General features: G+C 45.4%; 1 protein-coding gene across 2 annotated transcripts in view; it reads right to left on the bottom strand.

Annotated features, from left to right (window-relative positions):
* Positions 1–674: 674 nt before the first annotated feature.
* Positions 675–21,258, bottom strand: part of Barx2 (BARX homeobox 2) — a 66,372-nt gene continuing 45,788 nt past the window's right edge. For both annotated transcript variants that reach the window (XM_050160032.1, XM_050160030.1), the window contains 3 exons: positions 13,172–13,475; positions 8,795–8,879; positions 675–1,682 (listed from right to left, as the gene is read on the bottom strand). In XM_050160032.1, coding sequence (XP_050015989.1) covers positions 1,413–1,682; positions 8,795–8,879; positions 13,172–13,475 — 659 coding nt within the window. In that variant the 3' untranslated portion in view covers positions 675–1,412. The remainder of the gene's footprint in view (positions 1,683–8,794; positions 8,880–13,171; positions 13,476–21,258) is intronic.

Below are 21,258 nucleotides of genomic sequence, written 5' to 3'. Positions count from 1 at the left end.
ATATGACTTAGCACAGCTAGGCGGTCTGTTAAGTTTTCTTCTCTTAAAAACTGGACACTCCATGAAGAAAAGGTGGGAGGACAAGGGAGAAAGCAATACAAATGAGTTTTGACCTTTTATAGCATATAACTTAGCTACTCGAAAGGTAAAACAGGCCCCGCCTGCAAGACAGTGAGCAGGTAAAGCCGCTCACCTCCAAGCCTAGTGACTTGAGTTCAGTCACCAGAATCCACATGATAGAAGGATAGAACCGACTCCCATAGTTTTCCCTCTGACCTCCACACACATACTGTGGCATGAGCATGCAGCACACACACACACAGAGACAGACACACAGAGAGAGGGATATAAGCATGTATGTAGCCATTCGCACGAACATGCAAATAAAACAGATAGATACACTTTTAAAGGTCACAACAACTTTTGAAAGTTGAAGTCCCAGATCCACAGCTGCTGGCATGGGGCTGCTTCGTGGGGGCAGCCTAGCTGCTCAGCTTCCTTGACTCGTGACCACAGCATCACTTCTGTGGCTCCTGTACTTTAGGGTTAGTGGTCTGGTCCAACCTTTTGCTTTGTAGATAGAAAAAGGAAGGTCCAGGGTACCTGACTACCCTCTTTTCATAGGACACTTCTCAAAATAATAAAGAAAAGAAAACAAGACAATCCTCTTGAAAGATGTATTTTTAATTAAAAAATAAAAGTTATCTTAACGTATCTGCATTTGCAGCTTCAGGGATGTCAACTTAATGAGGCAGGAAAACCAAGGCTCGTAAGGGTTTTATCACCTGACCATCTTATAAAGGTACAAAGGCACACGTGTCTCCAAACAGGCAAGCAGGACTCAGAGATGTCCCTAGTAACTCGTAACTCCCTCCAACTCATTTTTTTTTCTATTTCTTTTCTTTCTTTGCCTGCCTTCAACAGTCTTCCCCACCCCACCCTCCAAAAAGAACCCCAAATCATTCCATTCTCTTAAAACTACAGAAATAAGCGCTGAGTCAGCAAGGAGCCTGGGGGGCTTCCCTAGCGCTCCCACCCACCTCTCTCTGCACTGCTGACTGGCTACCCAGAGGGAAGCAGGGAAGGAGAAGTGCAGGCCAGCCCAGCTAGTCACACTGACAGGCTGTTGTACTCAACCCCACAGCCATCGCCCCAGCCTGGGCAAACAGCTCCAAGGCGCTAGCTCCCTTACTCGGGGGTATCTGTGGCTCACACAGCCTTGCAAGAAGGGCAAGACCCAAGGAAAACAAGTCTTCATCAAATGCTCAAGATGAAAATGCCGCTGGGAGGAGGTGGCCGGTGGCGCTCCTTCACCCACGCGACTAGGCTTTAGCAGTCTTCTATCCTGAGTCTCCTTGCCTTCTCTCTCTTCCCTTTTCCCCAGTATCCCCCTTCCCCCAAACAATTTTAGCTTAGCTTAATGGTGGGGGTTCAGAAGAAGCTTCTGGCAACTCCTGGGGCTGGTGAGGTGGCGCTTCTGCCACCTCTAGGGGGACATGACATGCTTTGGGCTCCTGGGTATCACAGGGCTCCTTGGGTCCCTGCAAGGACTCCAGGTGCTCTTGGCTCTGGGCCTGGCTGTTCATCTTCTCTTCAGCTTCAATCTCCTCTGATGTGGGAATAGAGTTCTTCTTGGGACGCCCCTTAGGTTTTGTGGGTGCTTCTTGTCCACCTTTAAGAACCTATGTGGGGAAAAGGGAGAGAGAAATTATTGAATCTAAGAAATCCCTTCAGTTTGCACCTTCCTGGTCCTGGTTCACCCTCACACAGCATTGTTGGTCTCCCTGGCCAATAGCAAAGCCCTAGGGTTTGACCACATGTGTTTTAAGACCATCCCCTGAAGTCAGCTTCTACCATGTTCAGTGGACTTTTAGACAGCATTTAATACCCCGATCATAGACACAGAAAAATGTCACCTTATTTGGTGAAGAAAGCAATTAAACTTCAAATGGTAATGTGATAACTATTGAAGTGATAGATCTGTAGCAAGCAAAAGAATAAACGCACTTTGTGTGAAGATGGAGCCTGGACAATCTGACGATTCAAGCTAAAAGCTTTAAAACATGAACCCCTTTAAAAAAGAAATTCATTGGGATAAATTCTCAACACTCACACATATCTACAAAAAGGTTGATCTGCAAAACATAGTCAGCCCAACATTGATTATAACAGCAAAGTTAGGTGAGATAATTACAGTCAATTCCAAAGAGAGATTTCTGATAACCAAAACAATTATTATAGAGGAGAGGCTCGACTTGGGAAACATTATAAATATATTTTTATTAAAAACAAGCCATAATATAGCACAGTTCAGTTTTGAGGATAGAGAGCTATATGCTGCCTTGTTTGCAGGATCGAGATCACAGATAACGTTTCATTTCTTTATATTATGCTATTTTCTAAATTTTCACCAAGAATCATTCATAAAAATTTCTCTTATCAGAAGGAGTTAAAAATATATCCTCCTGTCTTGTGGGAAGAGATAGTTGGCCACCACAGAAAGAGATGCAACCGCTAAATTCCAGCCACTTCCCAGCTTTGTCTTTGAGAAACTCTTTTAGGAACCTCAGTCTCGATTTCCTCATCTGTAAAATGGGGCTCAGAGTACCTTCTACCACAGGGTGACTGGGAAGAACCCATTGTGTAGATGAGACACCAGGAAGGTGCTGAATGGCAGCCTCTCCCTGGATTACATCTTTTGGAAGCCTACCTGCCCTGCTCTCCTGAGTCAATCACATGCTCTCCCCATGTGCCCTATGAGAACTTTCATAAAAGCACCACCTCTGCATGCATATTTGCCAGCCCCTCCCACTGGCTTTCAGCACACAGCAGGCCTTCGACAACTATTATGGACAGAACCTTACTCAATAAACACTTCAGAAAGTTGAAGAAAGATGATAAAAAAAAAAAAAAAGCTCAGCATAGTGACATACACCTGTGATCCCAGAATTTGGGAGGTAGAGGCAAGTGGATCATCTCTGATTATATAACAAGTTCAAGGCGAGCTGAGCTACGTAAGACCCTATCTTAAAATATAAATAGAACTTAGGGGATGGGAGGTAGATATGAACAAAACATATGAGATATATATATGTATATATTCTTAAAGATATATATATATCTTCCATCATTTTTTCACCCCAACAGCATTATAGGCTAGAGATAGAGCCTTCTACACATGGGCCTTTGGGGCCATTCTAGATCAAACTATAGAACATCTCTAATTTATCACTGTCTTCTCCATTTGCAGAGAAGCGCCTTAGGGGCAAATCTCTCCTGACATTTCAGCTGCCAGAACCTTTCTGTGTAGTCACTGGGTATTTATTGACCTTGTCTCTTTCTTCAAGGACAGAAGAGGACCTTCTTAGGCTAAACCTCAAGAATGAGTACAGCAACTTGCCAAACTTTAAGTTCTTATTAAAACAGATTTGAGACATAATTTGCAAGCATGCTTAATGCATTTAAACTGCCCAATTCAACAATGCTTAGTATAATTGCCAACTCGGGCATCTATTGTTAGCACCCATTAGCACCAAATCCCCACTCCCCACAACATCTTTGCCTTGTGCCTTGGCAATCAGTAGTCTTTGTTTTTCCTTACAGATGAATCCATTCTGGACAGTTTGTATAAACAGAATCACAACATGTGGACTTTGCTTGCTTCACTTGGCACAGTGTTTGTAAGATCCATCTATGTCATAGTGAAAATAATATTCACTTTATGTCTGTATCAAAGGTTGGTTACTCCTACCTTTGGGCTCTGTGAATAATGCTGTTATGAACATGGGCGAACAAATATCTCTGTAAGTTTCTGCTTTGATCTCTTTCAGGTCTATACCCAGACATGTAATTGCTGCATCATATGGAAACTCTATGATTAGCATTCTAGGGACTTTTTCTAAAGTAGCTGCACCATTGTACGTTCCAACCAGCGACGTGTGTGGATTTCAAATCTCCACCTCCTCACCAATGTCTGTCATTACACTTGCCTGATTATAGCCATCCTCGCTAGTGTGAAGTGGGATCTCATTTGATTTGCATTTCCCTGATGTGAACAAGGTTGAGCAGCTTTTTGTACATGTTTTCAAAATAAATTTTAAAATATAATTGCATCATTCCCCATTCCTTTGCTCCAACCCTTCTCATGTATCCCTCCCCACATTGGTCTCCCGCAAATTCATGGGCTTCTTTTCTTTTAATTGTTGATACACATTTTCTCTTAAGTATATAAGTACAGCTTTCTCAGTCGGTTTACTTCTTGTGTGTATACCATCTCAGGGTTGACCATGTGGAATGGGAAAACCATTTGTGCATCTGCTTTGGAGGTAGGTCTGTTCAAATTGTCTCCTTAGAATACATCACAAGGGATGCTTTTTTAAAAAAAAATCTAGATACATGTCCCTTATCAGATAAAACATTTGAAAAATTTGTTCTCGTGCTAAGGGCTCTTTTTTTCACTTCCTCTCTCTCTATTGCTCGCACTTTGTGACAAACCCTTCACAGTACAAAAGTTTTCATTTTCATAAAATCCAGCTTAATTTTTCTGTGTTGACTCTGCTTTTGTGTCTTATATCAGAAAGCCTTGTTCAGTCCTAAGGCAAAAATATTTACTTAGGTTTTCTTCTAAGGCTTTTGCTGTTTTAGCTCTTGTGTAGATCTGTGATCTGTTTTGAGTTAGTTTTCATGTACAAAGGCCAGGACAATATGTATTCTCAACAAACACCTCTTTCCAGCTGCAATTCTTCTCGGCTTATTTGAACCCGACTAGATAGCTCCCATGGAGATATGAAGTAACCTGGAACAAGGTGTAGACATTAACAGAATTCACCTCTGGAGACCTGTATTCCTTTTTGGGTAAGTCAGTATCTGATTTTGATGTCATCGGTGCTTTTGAAAGTGCCTGGCTGTGCCAGGACGGAACCTACATGTTGAAAGCAGCTCCACCGGGTATGAAAGGGGTTATACAAAAAGCAGTTGCCCCATGCAGTAATCAAGTTAGAAAAGGGCAGGTCTAAGGAAGCCACCTAATTGGCAAAGGAAAGCCCGGCAATTAGAGGACACCACCCACACAGCTTGGATTTACCCCACCTGGCTGCTTTCCGACAGCACGGAAAAACAGTCAACACAATCAAACCATTTTCTACATGGAATAGAACATTCCAGTGCAAGCAGTAATTAGAAGACAACTACCCTCCTGGCTGCTTTCCACATCGACCTCTGGCCCCTGCCTCCCAGCACACCTGAGACATGCAATTACCCCGCACCCACCCTGCACCAGGACTGCAGACCGGCATGTACCCTGCAGCCCTCTCTGGGGGCTTCCTCACTGACTCCTAGAGACCGTCTCTTCCTTAGTCCAAATGGGCTAAGCAACCCATTGGACACAAGGTCACATGCTTCTCTGTCTCTCATGAAAACACCTAGAACAAGGTACTTCACTAACTGTGTCTATCGGCAGTCCTTCTCTGAACTCTAAATTGGAGCATGTGACTGTCCTGTAGCTGAGACTGTCAGGATTGGTCTGCTTTCTTCATGAGGTATCTAGATGGTGTTCAGGCAGTCACCTCAGACAACAGAACAGGATGGCAGTGGAAAAGTGTGGATCTGCCTTCCTTCCTCTTCCAATCCATAAAGAATTGACATAAAGTGAGCCACGGACAGAGCTGGTCTTGAACCTAAGACCCCTAATCACTCAACTCTAACAGGCTGACCAGCAATTGATTCTGCTTAATGTGCAATGAACATAAAGCACATACCACTATGTTTTCCCTTCATCTGCATTTACCCAACAGATGCCAGGCTTATGAACTCAGAGTCTTGCTTCTCTCCCCCTTCCTCCCTCCAGCACAGTGGGGACCACAGAATTGATGACAGTTTCAGTGATGCCAGGAGAAAATGTCTGGGTTCTCCTGTGCCAGTCTCTCCCAGGGCGTTACTGCTCACATTACTATTGCCCCAGCCTGAAGACCCAAGGCCTCAAACTGCATCCCAGTGCCAAACTCCGACTGAGGACTAACAACCCAGGACTCTCTCAACCAAAAGAGCAACTCGAGGGGCCCTGGAAGCCTTTGACTTTGCTGATAGGGGTCTTCAAAGATTCAGGTTCTCTGGAAACATGGATTTTGCAGATAAGAAGCAATAATAATTGCAGCTACTATCCCTTGTCTGTATCTTGTTTGGCAAGCACTGTGCTATGTATTTTATAGATGTCACCCCAGTTTTAGCACCGCTCTGAAGTAGATGTGAGGTTTTTACCAAGGAGACACACAAGAACATGTCCAGGGTCATACAGGTAACAACCGGTAACAGTCTCACCAACTGTTGACTCTCTTGAGACAATGCAAAAGCTATACCAAAAATAACTTTTTTTAATTAAAAATAAATTTTAAAAAGCATGACAGTACAGTCCACCCACATTCTGGCGTGGGATTGGATCCTCTTTCGGAAGAAAGACCACTGAATAATAAGATGTTTCCGGGCAGATACGAATTATGTGGCGCCACAGAAATGGAATACAGGATAAGCACCCCATCTCATGTGCAAGATTGAATTTACCCAACCCGCTATAGGTTACAGATGCTGACCAGTCAAAACTCGTCAGAGATCCTATCTTGCTCTTGGCAGGTTTGTCCTTGGCAGCCTCAGGAGTGAGTCTGAGAATCAAATACTAATCTTTTTCCAGTTCCAATTAGGTTACTAGCCTTGAGACATCTTTATTACCCAATTATCTTTTTCTTCCCTCCTCAGTACCTGAAGAGATAGCCTTGGAAGAGTTTTTAGGCGGAAAATCTGTGAAGCAATCTAGAGCTCAACAATGCCTCGCTGTTCGGAGGGAGTCAGAACTCAACACTCACAACGGAGTGCCAAGCCTTTGTGGCTCCCGCCATTTTGAAGGTCCTAAGTGTCCCAAGCTTAGGTCTTCTGCCTGCAGTCCATCTCCAACCATCACTGGACACATGTCCATTCAGCCACTGAAAACAGCTTGATGGCGTCTCTCCCCCAAAGCCCTACCTTCTCTCCTGCTTCTGAAACCTGTCATCCCTTCTTCTCTGGTGCCTGGTTATTTTGTGTAACTTAGTTTTCAGGTCTGTGGCCCTGACTTGACTTTTCAATTTTTTTTTATATTTTGTGTGTTTTGATTAATACTTTAACTAGCATTCAAAGCATTAGATTTCACAAAGTATTTGCAAACGTTATTTGTTTGTGATGGCCTTCCCCCCATTCTTCACATCCTCTGCTTCCCCTTGTACTCTTCACCCCATCTTTCCTCCCCTTCAACACCTTTTTCTCCTCTCACGGTCCATTGAGCTTCCTGACTCACACTCACAGCCACCATATGGAAGCACAAAGGGTCACAGAACATTTTTAAGGTTTCATGAGAGAGATTCAACTTGTCACTTTGTCTCTATTATTGGTTATAAATTAGCTGGTCCATGTTATTGCTAACATGAACTAGAAGCTCGGTTCTCTTCTCTCCTGAAGGGACCCGGAGTTTGGTTTGCCTAGAACAGTACAGTGGCTGATGAAAAACAAGTGACGTCAGAGCCCAAGGCGCACGCGTTGTCCCACGGGGGACTGGGCGGTGCTGGCCCAGAGGATTGGTTGTCAGTTCGTTATTCAAATGACTCATGAGAAGATTGCTGATAACCAATTTAAACAATACTCTGCTACTCAGGAGACATTGATTTCCATGGTGAAGACTGATGAGGAAAGAGGTAGGTGGTGGAGCTTAAAAGGAAAAGAACCAAAGGGACCTGCCCCAAATGGGCAGGGAGGGGCATGCACGGGAATGCAGCCCAGCGCCTCTCACTCCCAAACTTGGTTCCTTCAAAGAACGACAACCCCCCCACCCACACCCCAGTTTCCACCGTAAGTTTCATGCGTGTAGAGTCTTATGGGATTTTTAGAATGATTCTATTTATCTAAATTCCACGTTCCTGCACTTTTAACTTCCTTCTGCGGCTGGCTTCTTCGGAACTCTTTGGGGGCTCATCAACTCAAACGAAATAACCGGCCCTGGGTCATTCTGCCCTCCTTGCTGCTTCCTGGGCCTTCTTCCTCCAGCTTCATAACAAATTCCCTTGGGAGCAGGGCTTATAGTTTATTTACTGTCTTCCCCATGGTGTCTAGGCCAGCATGGCTAGCAGAGGAGCAGCAGTGTTTGGGTGTCACGTGTGTTCACAGCACGATGTGGAAGACAAAATGTTCAGAGGTGGGACTTCGAGGTAGTGAGCATAGTGTGGGGGCTCCGGCCTCACGGCGGGTTCATAAACTGATAGGTCACTGGAAGGTGGAAATTGGCTGAGGGGAGCACGCTTTGTTATAACCTGGCCTGGCCCCAGCCCTGACGTGGGTCTCTGAAATCAGAATCCCCAGAGAGAGAAGGACTTATCTTGCTACCCAGGTGACTATGACCAGTTTTAAAGATTCCTGCATTTAGGGGCCTAGGTACGAAACACATGTCTTTTTTATGACTGTCACTACTGCTAGGAGGGGGCAGAGTGCTTTGGAAGCACCAGCAGGTGGGATTCAGAAGAGCAGCTGAGAAGCTTGTAGGCTTTCTTCTTTGATTTCTAGGAAAACAAAACAAAACAAAACAAAACAAAACAAAAAAAAGAGAATCTCTCTCTGGTTAGGGGATGAGGTCAAGCCCAGTCTCCCTCCCAGCCAGCATGGTGGAAGACCTTCCTGTCTTAACAACCAATCTGCCAGCAGTCCTCCCTGCCCCCCACAGCACAGGGTGGGGTTCTTCCCATAAGGATGGCTCGGGGCTCGACTCCCTGTCCTCTCTTACCATCTTCTTCCATTTCATCCTGCGGTTCTGATACCAGGTCTTCACTTGCAGCTGAGTGAGTCCCAGAGACTGGGCCAAGTCCAACCTAGAAGGCGTGAGACACAAAGGAAGCGTGAGCGAGAGAAGAGGGAACAAGAGAGGAGGGGGTCATACTGGCTAGCCCCAGACACTGGCTTCTGAACCTCAGACTGTCACCTGGACATCTGAGCCTTCAGTCTTCACCCTGATCCTCTGTAAACCATGGATTATGAGCCCCAAACACGGGAAATAAAAAGTAAAGCTATACTTCTGTGGGAATTCCACGCATCAGTCCAGATCCACCTCCAGCAAACCCCCAGCCCCCATGACCCCTCATATTCAGCAGTCCCCCAATGGACCATGTTGGTAGCTCTCTTCAGAGAACACGTTACTTCAGCCTCCCCAGCTCAAGACCAAGTCTTTCATTTTATGTTCACAGATGTACCTACTACAACACTGCTAAATCCAGAAGCAGGGTTTAGAGATATTTTTGCATCGCCATGAGTATATGGTTACGTGTGTGCATGTTTGGATGTGATGTGTGGACATCCGAAGGCGATGTCAGGTTTCCTCTTCCATCACACTCCTTGCTTTATTGAGACAGGGTACCTTGCTGAACCCAGAGTTCTCCCATTGCCCTGGGCACCCCCTGTTTCTTCCTACTAAATGCTGGGATTATAGGGAGCAGTTGCACCTGTCTGACTTTGATGTGGGTTCTGGGACTCTGAACTCGTCCTCATACCTGTGAAGCAAGTGGCTCATCTTCTGAGCCATCTCTTTGGCCCAGGAACTTACTGGAGCTGCCCTAAATTGTTACAATGATTGGAACAGAACACCATAAAGAGTCCAAGCATCAAACCCAGAGTCCCTCCTGCCTTCTACGCTCATCGTGTCCCTGCTTCTCTCTGTGGCCTTTGGAAAGGCCCCAACAGCAAAGCCATTGCCACAGAGTGTGCAGTAGGAGGTGATCCCAACAGCACAGCAACCGTTTCTAGAGCACGACAGCATTCCAGACACACACTAAGCCCCTGCCCAGTGCTATCGATTTATTATTCTGAAGTGGGTGTGGTTATTCCCATTTTACAAGTAAAAGATTTAAAGCTTAGAGAGATTAGGATTTCTCAACAATAGAACCAAACTCTTCTTGACTCTTGACTTTCTTTTAAATAAAGTTTATCGGAACACAGATAAGTTTGTTTGCTTTCATATTGCTTATGGCTACCTCTGTGCTCCATCAGAAGACTTGATGGAGTAGCTGTGACAGACCATGTGTCCCCAAAAGCCTGAAATAAACAGTCTTCTAGCTCTGTTTTTAATGACTCCTGGATCCTGGAGAGAGAATGAAATCCACCCCTGGCTGACTCGTATGCCACCTTCTGTGTGAGGGCCACCTTCTGTGAGGACCACCTTCTGTATGAGGACCGCCTTCTGTGTGAGGGCCATTTTCTGTGAGGGCCACCTTCTGTGTGAAGGCCACCTTCTCACTTCACAACACTTCTCTACAAAGCAGATCTGCCAAGGGGACACAGGGATGCCACCGCCTGAGGGCGCAGCCAGCATTCCCAGGGAGCACATGGAGGAAGGGGCAATTAGTCAGGTTCCTACCCTTAGTCCTCAAGGCAGCAGCCAGGGACCTATGTGGTTACCCGGGCACCATGTGGAGAGATGTGAGATCTGAGAGAACTGAGCCGCCAGCCTGCAAGCTCCCTGGAGCACCAACCCCGCTCAGCGGAGCAGTTCATACTTGGACATCAGCCTGAGCAGTGACCACCGCTGCTCGAAGGTTCCCAGGCTTCTGAGAATTGCCACTTGCAGACCTAGGGCCGCTATTTCTTGCAAGCCTGCACAGGCTCAAAAACCTAAGCCACAGGCAGTCCAGGTGTGCTGCCTCAGCTGCAGCTTTCTCTACCTGAGGAGATCTAGCATTGGCAGGAACTCTGACCCTGCTATCAGCCAACTCTTGGTGTTCACAGGCATGACTCCCAGGACCTCTGAATAGGGTATATTAATTAAGCCTCTAATAATAATTTTAAAAATTGAACCTGCCCTCAAAGGAATGCTGAGCCTGTCTTAAAACTACATCCACACACACCTACCTGGTCATCCCTGCAGAGGGGCTACTGGCAGTTGAGCGTTCAACAACTGACAAAAGCAATAAGTTCCCAGTGCCAACAGCACTTAGCTCTTCCCATTAGTGAAGCGCTATGCCCTAAGCGGTCATTCCTATGAACCAGCAACCCAGGGGGATGCCACAGTTCTGGTCCTCTCGGGCTGCTGCGGGGTTCTCCTGAGCCTGGTTCACCTGAGGCCATCAGGTGCACTAGTCAGTGGAAGGTTCATAGTTCTGCCCCGGCATTAGCAAATGCTGTTAGCTCACTTGGGAAAAATGCATCCCTGACTCACACTGGCTGCGGAAACATCTCGCTGTCATCAGCTTTCTCTCGTTACCTGCCACCGCTACAAATTCTCACTTCCCTGCATATTCACTCAAATGGGTCACCTAGGAAACAGTGGAAACAAACACGGAGGAGGAGGGCAGGAGCTGTGGGAGGAGGGAGTGCTCATGGCTCTGGTCACGTAGGGAGGCAGGGAACATGTGAGAGGGAGGGAGGGCGGGTTGAGGCGTCAGCCTCAACGCCAGCCAGATGGTATCCTCCTCCCAAGGCAAGTGAGTCACTTCTGTGTGGGTCACCTGAGAGATGCCGGGGGGGGGGGCAAGTATCAGGAAGCCCCAACAGATTTATTAAGAACTAACATTTCTAAATGTTTCAAAGTTCTCTAGCTTCTGAGCAATAAGCCTAACTTTTCTTCCATCCTTTCTGAAGGCTCTTAGATACTCAACCCTACATCTAATAATGATGGCCGCTCTACCTGTTTACACATGAAGTTAGTTACCTGCTACCTGGGGAGCACATGGATTAATTCTCCAATCCACAGACCTGACTGACCAACTGCGACTCGCAGTGTGAATGTTCAAGGCAAAGGCCACTTTCCCCAGCAATCCCAGCCTGCCTTGGTCTTTCAGCTTCCGTGAATAGCAACCTTGTTTCTTAGTGGCCTGTCTCATTCAGGAACCACAGGGCGCTCAACTTCCACCCTTCTCCCTCATCCAGGGTCAGTGCTTCCCATTCCATTTTCAAGCATCCCCCATCCTCTCTATTCCCAGTATGACATCCAGCAGCTAGCCCTAGATTCTTTCAGAGCTGGCTTCTCTGCCCCACCAATTACCAGCCGGGGTGCTATCAAAGCTATGATCCTAAACTGTAAATCTGGCTCTTATGGATCAGTGACTGCCTCAACTGCAAAACCTTGCTCTTCAGCCAGGCACCTGAGGTCTTTCTTACCCTATTCACACCCATGCTTATAGTTCCTAGAACGTGCCCAGTGAGACAAGAGTCTAAGCCTTTTAAGGGCATCCCCTCCTCTGTAGGATGCTTTGTCTCTCCTGGAACCAATGCTCTTCTTAAAGGTTTCCCTGTCACACTTAGCAATATCTTTAGGTTTCTATGGCAGCATCTGCCACTGGTACCGGCTCGCTATGCTAGAGCAATTGCAGTTATTCTTCCCCTGTGGAGTTCTTCAAAGCAGGGCTCCATGTACCACTTTCTGGACCCCTGCCAGCCCACTTTGCCAGCACCCAAGAGATCCTCAGCAAGCAGCTGGCTTGTGGAACCAGTAGACATATTCTCCCGGAAGAGGGGATGTGTACTTCCATTTTGTTTCCTAAACAAGTCCTAAATAACTTCAGGCGTTCATTTACATTTACCCCTGTTCTCTCACAGGACTGGGGTCAACTGAAATAGACACAAAGCAGCAAGGGTTACAATCACCCCCACATGAACTGCAAAGGGGTCTCAAGAGGAGACTTCGCTCCCGCTCCACAGCAATCTCTGCTTTCAGTCCTGCTAGGACACACTACGGAATCAGAAACCTCCTCACCTGGACCAATCCTGGCCTCTCCCAGCCAACAGCCAAAGCCAGGCCAGCAAGCTGAGTCCCGTAGGTGTCAAGACGGCAAGGAAGGACTGAAGTCACAGCCCGGTGGCCAGGTCTAGACCCCCTGCTCAAGATGCTAGAGCCTGGGCAACTATTTGCAGAGCTTTCCCGAGCTTGTTACACTGAAGAGGTTTGTCTAATGCGTAGCACAGACAGAGAAGAGATTGCATGCAGGCTCTGAGCACTAGATTTAGATGGCTGCCTCTTCTAACCAGAAGTTGACATGACTTGAGCAAAGGAATAGAGTCTGGACCAAGAGTAGAAGCCAGAATGGAAAGTGCCCTTCACGAAACCACACCCCACAAAGGGCAAACCGCTTCTCCAGGCTGGTACCTACAGAGAGTGCCTTCCTTATACCCTCACCTGTCTGGAGTAGACAGGTATTTCTGTTTCTGAAATTTCTTCTCCAGGCCCATGAGCTGCAGCTCCGTGAAGATGGTGCGACTCCTACGTGGTTTCTTCTGCCGCTGTGTGGGTTGTTCTGTCTCGGACTCGCTGCTGGCTAGTGCCTCAGCACCGGGGGGCTCGGTGGCGGCAGCCTCAGTGGTGACTGCATGGCCCGATAACACTGGGGTGATTCCTGGGCCGGTGGGAACCAGATGGGAGATGACTGTGGGTTGCCGGGTGATCACAGAGAGGAGGGGATACGCCCTTAAGGAAGGAGAGCCTGGAAAACAAAGAGTCGTGTCACCACGGAGCAGAATGCAGGAGAGACCCGAGACGAGGAGTCCCAAGAGAACCCCTCGCTAAGACCTGCATGAATGCAGGGCCTCTAGATCATCAGAAGGTTCCAGCTGAGCAAGCAAAATGAAGAGAAAAGCAACTCAAGGCCCTGAACTGCAGGGTGGGCCAACTATATGGAGCCTTACTCCAGCTTGGTGTGGGAGGCCATTTGTGCCCCCACTCAGCCAAAAAACGGTTCTTCTAAGTCCTCTCATTTAAATAACTCCCTCTCCCACTGTGAATGCCTAAATTCTAGTTTCAGGGATAGAGACCAATGGAACCATGCAAATAAAAAGCAGTGGCTAAGAGGCTAGAAACATGTACTTCTAAATTCCAGTAACAGATCTGTAATATGAAAATTTCCCAAACAAACAAACAAAAAACTTCTATGATCATGATCAGCTTATAAAATCACACAGTCAAAACCTCTGTGCTCATAACGACATCAGAACAGGGGGATGTTTAGTGGATTATCCCACTCAACTCCCTCATGTCAGGGCAAACTGGTCTAGAACAGTGAAGTGACTTGCCTAAGACAACATAACCAGGGAAAGCAGATGGAGAAGTCAAACCACAGTCTTCTGGCTTCAGGTCCAGGGCTCTTAGCATCAGGTCATGAATCACGCGTTTACAAGGGGGAACCAACAGATGCTCAACTCACATAAAAACTTGGCTCCATTACGACTAGTTACCAGCAGTACTGTAGAAGGAGGGGTCTCAGACTGGAACTTTCTGGGGTTGATTAACAATGTCTGCCACGGGCAGGTGGTGGGTGCAAGGGTCAGGGATATGTGTACTGGTTTGACACTGCTTCTTAGGGATTTCAAAGCAAAAGTGCTTTTTTTGCAGCTAGCAATCTAAGTCTGAAAGTGCACATGAAAGTGCCCACTTCCCTCTCCCCGTTTAAAAGGAAGAGTACTAAAGCGTCTGGACTATCGCCTATGAATCTCAGTTTGTCTCTCTGACCTGTTTCATCATCTAGAGAATCGGAGTAGCTAACTTCAGAGAGCTCTTCAGTTCTGACCTACTGATGCTACCCAAGAATCTCTTGTCCCACATTCGACAGCTGATGGAAACAGAGAAGAATGGGGTTTGCCCTTTGAATCTCAGTGCATCCCTGCCGGCAGCCACAGGGGCAGAGCAAGCGAGAGTCAACCACGCTAATCCTGGGCTGAAACCAACTACATCACAGAAGCCCCTAGGTGCTGCTGTGAACCGGCTCTCCTCTGACTTGGCATTGCTCTTTGTATTCATTCCTGTGCCTGTGTTCTGGACGCCAGGCCGAGTCATTAAAACAGATAACTGTTCTTGTTCTTTGAGTATGCTCTAGCGAAGCCCGGCAGAAACCGCAAAGCTGTTAAGTAACAATAAATCACCCAGTGCAACAACTTCCACGAACCCTAAAGCCAACTCCAACACTTGAGGTTTTGTGTTGTGGATTCGTTTTAAGAAAAAAAAAATAAAAATCAGGGCTGGAACAGTGGCTCAGTGGGGAAGAACACTTTTGTTCTTCCCGAGGGCCTGAGTTTGGTTCCCAGCACCTTTGACAGGCAGAACACACCTGTCTGTTACTCTAGTTCCCGGGGATCCTAGGCCTCTGGCCTCACTCGCACACTGATATATGAAAATAATATATGTTAATATAAGAAAAATTCATCTAGAAATAGTACTTTATGGAAAGAAAACCAATATCCTGGAAGCAGTTATTTGATGTCTCAGCACACACCAGAAACAACTCTACGTAAGAAAGTCTCTGGAAGCTTCTGCAAAGACAAATGTTTCTCATCTCAAATCACTTTCTATACTTTCTTCCATACTTTATTCTTTCTTTGTGAAGCAAGTTTCAGATCTAGGAATTCAAGAGTTTACCAGCTAGGAAATGGTTTTTATTACTGATCTCATTTGTAAAGGAGCTGACCTTTTTTTTTTTTTCCGATAAAGTGGCATAATATGTTGTGTTGACAAAGATGTGGAATAGCAGGTACCAATATACAGTTGCTGGGAATACAAAAGAAGAAAAAGCATTTTACAATCCCATCATCAACATCTACCAAGTCACTAACAGAAAACTCCATATGAGTTCTCCTGTCCAAGCTGTGTGTGCCAACACATCCACTAGCAGTGGAAAGGGGCTACAATCCACAGACCTATTGACAGGACAATGAACTTGGTTCTATTTGTAGTGTGGGCTATCTGTATAATATAATAAATACAGAGGGATGGATAAACTAATTCTCCAAATGCATTATTAAGTGAGAAAGATAGAGTGTAAGATTTGTGCCATCAGAAAAACTGTGTGACCACTGTTACAAATGCGTTTTTTTTTTTGAAAACTAAAAAGCAATTTCCCTCATGAATAATAATAGCAACCTCCATGGGAAAGGAAGAAGTAAAATAGAATAGGAAGGAATCGACTGGTATTGATCTCACCGAGTATGAGATCCTCCCAGAATACTCTTTGAGCATGGACTATGGGCCACACCTGTCCAAAAGCCGGAGTTACAGCTCTGAATCAATCAAAGTTCCACCTTCATGGTGTTTACATCTTGGTAGAGGAGGTAAGCAGAAGGCAAGCAATAGACCCACAGGCAGTGGTGAACTCTACAAAGAAAGATACAGCAAAGCAAGAAGACGGGCAGCCAGGTAGGGAAAGAGGGGCCTTGGGAAAGGAGTCAGGGAAGGCCTCTGAGGAGCGGTGGCCTCTTGGAGGATAAGGGCATCTCAGTGTGCTGGAGTCTGGAGAAGACACAGGGTTGAGCACCACAGCACAGAGCCAGCGTGCACAAACCTGTTCAGAAACAAGCTTTGACTCAAAGACTACTAAACGGGCAGAAGTGGGAAGAACAGAAAAGTTCAGAGAGACCTGCTAGGATCAGGTCACATGGAGATGTGACCGAGAATGATGATACACCATCCATGAGACTCTGGCTGGACAAGGACATGATCTGGTCTCGGCATTAGTGAGCTCTGTAGAGAGCAGGCTTCAGCAGTCAGTAAGGAAGCTACAAAACCACTGAGGAGTACAGGCTAAATCCCAAGGCAGCAGTTCTCAACCTATGGGTCATGACCCCCTTTGGGGGGTCGACCCCTTCACAGGAGTCACATATCAGATATCCTGCACATAAGATATTTATTTACATTACAATTCATAACAGTAGCAATTTTACAGTTATTAAATGGCAATGAAAATAATCATATGGTTGGGAGTCACCACAACGTAAGGAACCGTATTAAAGGGTCACAGCATTAGGAAGGATGAGAACCACCGCCCTAGAGGCAACATTTGTGACCATAGTACAGTCCAATACTGGGAATATTTCACTGATAGTGTGAAAAGGTCTGGTGGACAGTTTCAGGTGACATCCAGGCTCCTTTGTCTTAGCGAATGGAAGGACGACACTGAACTTCACCTCAACGGGAAAGCCTAGGCAAAGGGGTGGGTGGGGAAGCCAAGACTCCTGTGGTAGACAAGTAGCTACTGGCCATCTCTGATGTGTTGAGGAGGCAGTTGGGTAAAGCAGTTCAGGGAGTTCGGGGAAGCAAGAAGCAGGAGGAGCTTTGACTCATGAAGTGTATGTGGCATTTTCAGCCACGACCTGAGTGAGATCACCCAGAGAGTGAGTAGAAGAAGAAAATAAGAGCGCCAAGGACTGAGCCCAATGTCTGAGGTCATGAGGAGGGAGAGATGCCAGCCCCAGATAGCTAGGAAATGGGGAAGAAATAGAAAGCCAGCTCCGGTGGTGTTCCAGTACCCAGATGACACTTCTGCTGTGTGTACACTCTGCCACATACTTGTGTTATTTTTGTAAGTTCAAAAAAAGGCAGAATTCAGTTAAATGAGCCTTCATTTCCATTCTCATTCTAAAGTGTGATATATTTTCAGTCTTTCTTGAGCTTCTAAGAAGCTGGGCAACGAGAACTGAAGTATAAACTATGTTTGGATTTGGGACACTGTTGGAAAGCCAACTGGGTGTCCTCTTAGGCAAAAGGGACTCTTCATCATTTCAAGCGTCTACAGAACTTTTTCTTCATGCTGGAAGATGCTTGAGTTATAGGCTGGATTATTTTCTATTCTTTAGAATAAATTTCACTAAGTGTGAAAAAATAAAGGATTTTTTCTACAGTGAAAAAGATAACAGTTTTGGGGCAGGGGAAAACCTGAATTATACAAAAGTTTACTCAAAATAGATCATAGATCCCAAACACACAGAAAAGTCTCATGGCTTTGGAATAGGCTGAGAATTCTTAGTAGTGGCACCAAAAAATACAATGCATTTTAAAACGGAAAAAAAAAAAAGTTGATCTAAGTCAAAATTAAATCTTTCATATACAGCATGTTTTTTTCATATGTGGAATCTAGATTTAAATTCTGTGTGTGTGTGTACACATGTGCACGTGCGTGTGTGTGGTGCGAGGTGGGAGAGGAAGAAGAACAGAAAGAGGCAAAAGAGGTCTCAAGGGATTTCGAGACGAGTAGCAGAATACATTGACAGGGAAGTGGAGACTGTGGGGAGAGAAAGAGGGCCAGGAAGCGGGGAGGCCAGGGGGATGGGAGAGTGTGATGGAGGAAGGGGATGCCTGAGAACACAGGATAGTGACACACCCGTGTGAACATTTCACAGTGACATGCGCTGCTTTGTTTTCTAACTTTTGCCATGCAAAAGATACTATTAAGGAAAGGAAAAGGCATGCCACGGATTGATGGGGGGGGGGGAGTATGTATCACAACTGATAAATGATTTGTATATAGAGTATATTAAAAAAGATTTCCATTTAAAAATGATTTTAAAAAATGATGAAAATTAGGCAAAGTGTGGTGTAATCCCTCGTAATCTCTGTAATCCCAACACCAGGGAGGCTGAGTCAAGAAGTTTGCAAATTTGAGGCCAGCCGGGGCTAGACAGTGACAGCTCGCCATACATATTATAAGTATACTTTTTAAAGACACAGATTTGAAGTTTTATGTAAAAGCATACCATCAAAGGTGATTAGGATGATTAGTCACTATGAAAATGCAAACTATAGCCTGAAATTTTACCAAACAGGGCTAGAAATGTCCACAACCTTTTATGAGCTGCTAGACTCAAGGGCTGACAAGGAGGGGAGCAACTGGACTCTGACGATGCACTGCTGAACCTTCAGTTTCTTCCAGAGCCAACAAAGTAAGCTCCGAGGTGTTGATCCAAGTGAGAAGAGCACCCAAAACCTACAAGCCAATGCTTACAACAGCGTATTAGCAATTGCCCAACACTGGACACACGCCAAGTGCCCCTTAGCTAGAGCGGGGTAAATAAACCAGAATTCACAATGACTACTCTATACTGCTCAGAAATAAAAAGAGAACACTTCAGGTGCACAGAGCACAGGGCTCTAAGTAAAGCGCTAAATGCTGCCTGCTTCCATCCCTGATGCTCTGGACACTGCATGACTGTGACTGAAGAGGACACGGCCAGAAGTAGGAACAGGGTGGTGCTGACTACAGAGGGAACACAGTGCAAAGGAGCTGACGGTGATGAAAGGGCTTTGCGTTTGAAAACACCAGTAATCATGACAGTTTCTTTTCATCAGAACTCATATCCATACAGTAATGAAATTTTACAGAACATAAACTTAAAAAAAAGAAATGGAAAACAGCTCAGGTTTTTTTTGTTGTTTATGTTTGTTTTGTTTTAGGCAACTTTCACTTCCGTACATTTGTATTAAGATGCCATGAATTTGTATATAGGGTCTGCCCCCTGCCCACGGGTTCTGGGGATTGTGGCTGGAGCCTCACATGAGGTAGGCAAAGCATTCTGTCACTAACTAACATCCCTATCTTTTAAGAAGTTTTGTGTGGGCCGCAGAAATACCTTGGCTACTAAAGGCTAAGCTCAAATACAAAAATATAAATTTTTGCTTATTTGGTTGTTGTTGCTATTGCTCTTGTCTTTCGAGAGAGAGTTTCATATAGCCCATGAAATCAATCCTTAAAGTCTTTATGTAGCTGGAGGTAACCATCATCCTCTGCCTCTATCTTCCAAGTGCTGGAATTATGTGTGGACACCACTGTACCTAGCTGTTAGGAGTATCTTAACCATTTTGTTTTTATCACAAATGAACACACACGATTTTTAAAAGAAATTCAAATCAATTCAGGAGCCCCTAAGGTAGAAGACACCCCCTCACTGTCTGTGACACCAAGTCCCGAGATAAATGCAGACGCGCTGCTGTGTGCATGCAAACACGTGTGCACCAAATCTAGTGATGTGCGCCAACTTAGAAACGCAGAGTGGTGAGGGGTCGGTTCCTTTGGAACAATTCTAACACCATAATACCAGGCTTTTCAACAGCTTAAAATGCCAGGTTTAAGGTTTAGCAAATGACCTCCAAAAAAAAGAAGCTGGGAATTTTTGTTCATCAGAATTCTGGGAGCCTGCAAGGGAATTCCCATAACCAGAATCCTGGGACTCTTGCTTCCTAGAAAAGCTGCCAGACTGGGGAAGGAACTGCCTTTCCCAAGGTGTCCTCTACACAGGAGTCACACAGAGAATACAAGATAGGGCAGGGAAGAAGGGAAGGCTAAACGGGGACAAGAGTGGGGAACACATTTTAGAGGGTGTTGGGAATGTGCAACTTAGATGAAAGTGGAAGCTACAAGAGATAATTCTAGAAAGGGCATTAGCTAAGAGGTATACTATAGAACATCCATGGAAAGTTTATAAGATCTTCCTACCCAAGGCTTTCTTTTCAACAAAAGGTCTTTTGCTATGTAGCCCAGGCTAGCTATGAACCAAGGGCCTCCTGCTTTGTATGTATCACTATGTCTGGCTCCATGCCAAGCACAAAACAGACTTCTACCGTCTTTGAATGTAATTCTACACATATAGTGTACCACTTAAGGCCCTAGAGATGGTTGGTTAATATTTTGTATATGCCAGTCTGATTCTGAAGTCTGTTCTACTGAGTAATTTCACTTGGACTATTACTAGACATGGTGCATACTCCTGGCACTCTGACAACAGAAGTAGGTGGATCTCTATGAGTTCAAGGCCATCCCTGCACACCTAACAAGTCCGAAGGCAGAGAGAGCCTGTCTCATACAACAACAAATTCACTTTAACTTTAAAATGTGTCTTAGCATATTTTGTTATCAGCTAGAACAAGTTCTCCTTTATTCTGTTCATAAATCTCTTGACTGTTGCCATTCACTACTTGTCTAATAAACTTTACCATCAACTTGTTGGTCTTTTTTAAGAAACAACACATACACAAGCGAAGAAGCAAATACTATTAATACTCTTGTAAAATTATGTTAACCTCATGGGTTAATTTAGGGAAACCTTTAAAATCTCTCTCTCTCTCTCTCTCTCTCTCTCTCTCTCTCTCTCTCTCTGTGTGTGTGTGTGTGTGTGTGTGTGTGTGTCTCCTGGTGGGGCACAGCACTTTAAGGAACATCAGAATCACCCAAATCTATAGTATCAAGAATCTTAACTGAATATTCTAATGCAAATTCAGTGACAAAAATTACATCCAGCTACCCCCAGAGAGCACTTTTGAGGTTGGGGACACACACAGATGGAGGACCACTACCATGACCAATAGAGCCGCAGTGAACTCAAGGTCATGGGTACTTGGTGTGTATCTCTAAGGTTTAGAAGGGACTAGCATGACTGGGATAAGAGCTGGTGGGTAGTGTGTGTGCATCAAAGCCCTGAGTCTCTTGAAGGGTAAATCCATACACAGAAAAG

Source organism: Alexandromys fortis, unplaced genomic scaffold (assembly GCF_014885135.2).
Source record: "Alexandromys fortis isolate MF-2015 unplaced genomic scaffold, M_Fortis_MF-2015_v1.1 scaffold_108, whole genome shotgun sequence".
Taxonomy (NCBI): domain Eukaryota; kingdom Metazoa; phylum Chordata; class Mammalia; order Rodentia; family Cricetidae; genus Alexandromys; species Alexandromys fortis.
Note: the sequence above shows the minus strand (reverse complement) of the source record. Positions and strands in the feature narration are given on the sequence as shown.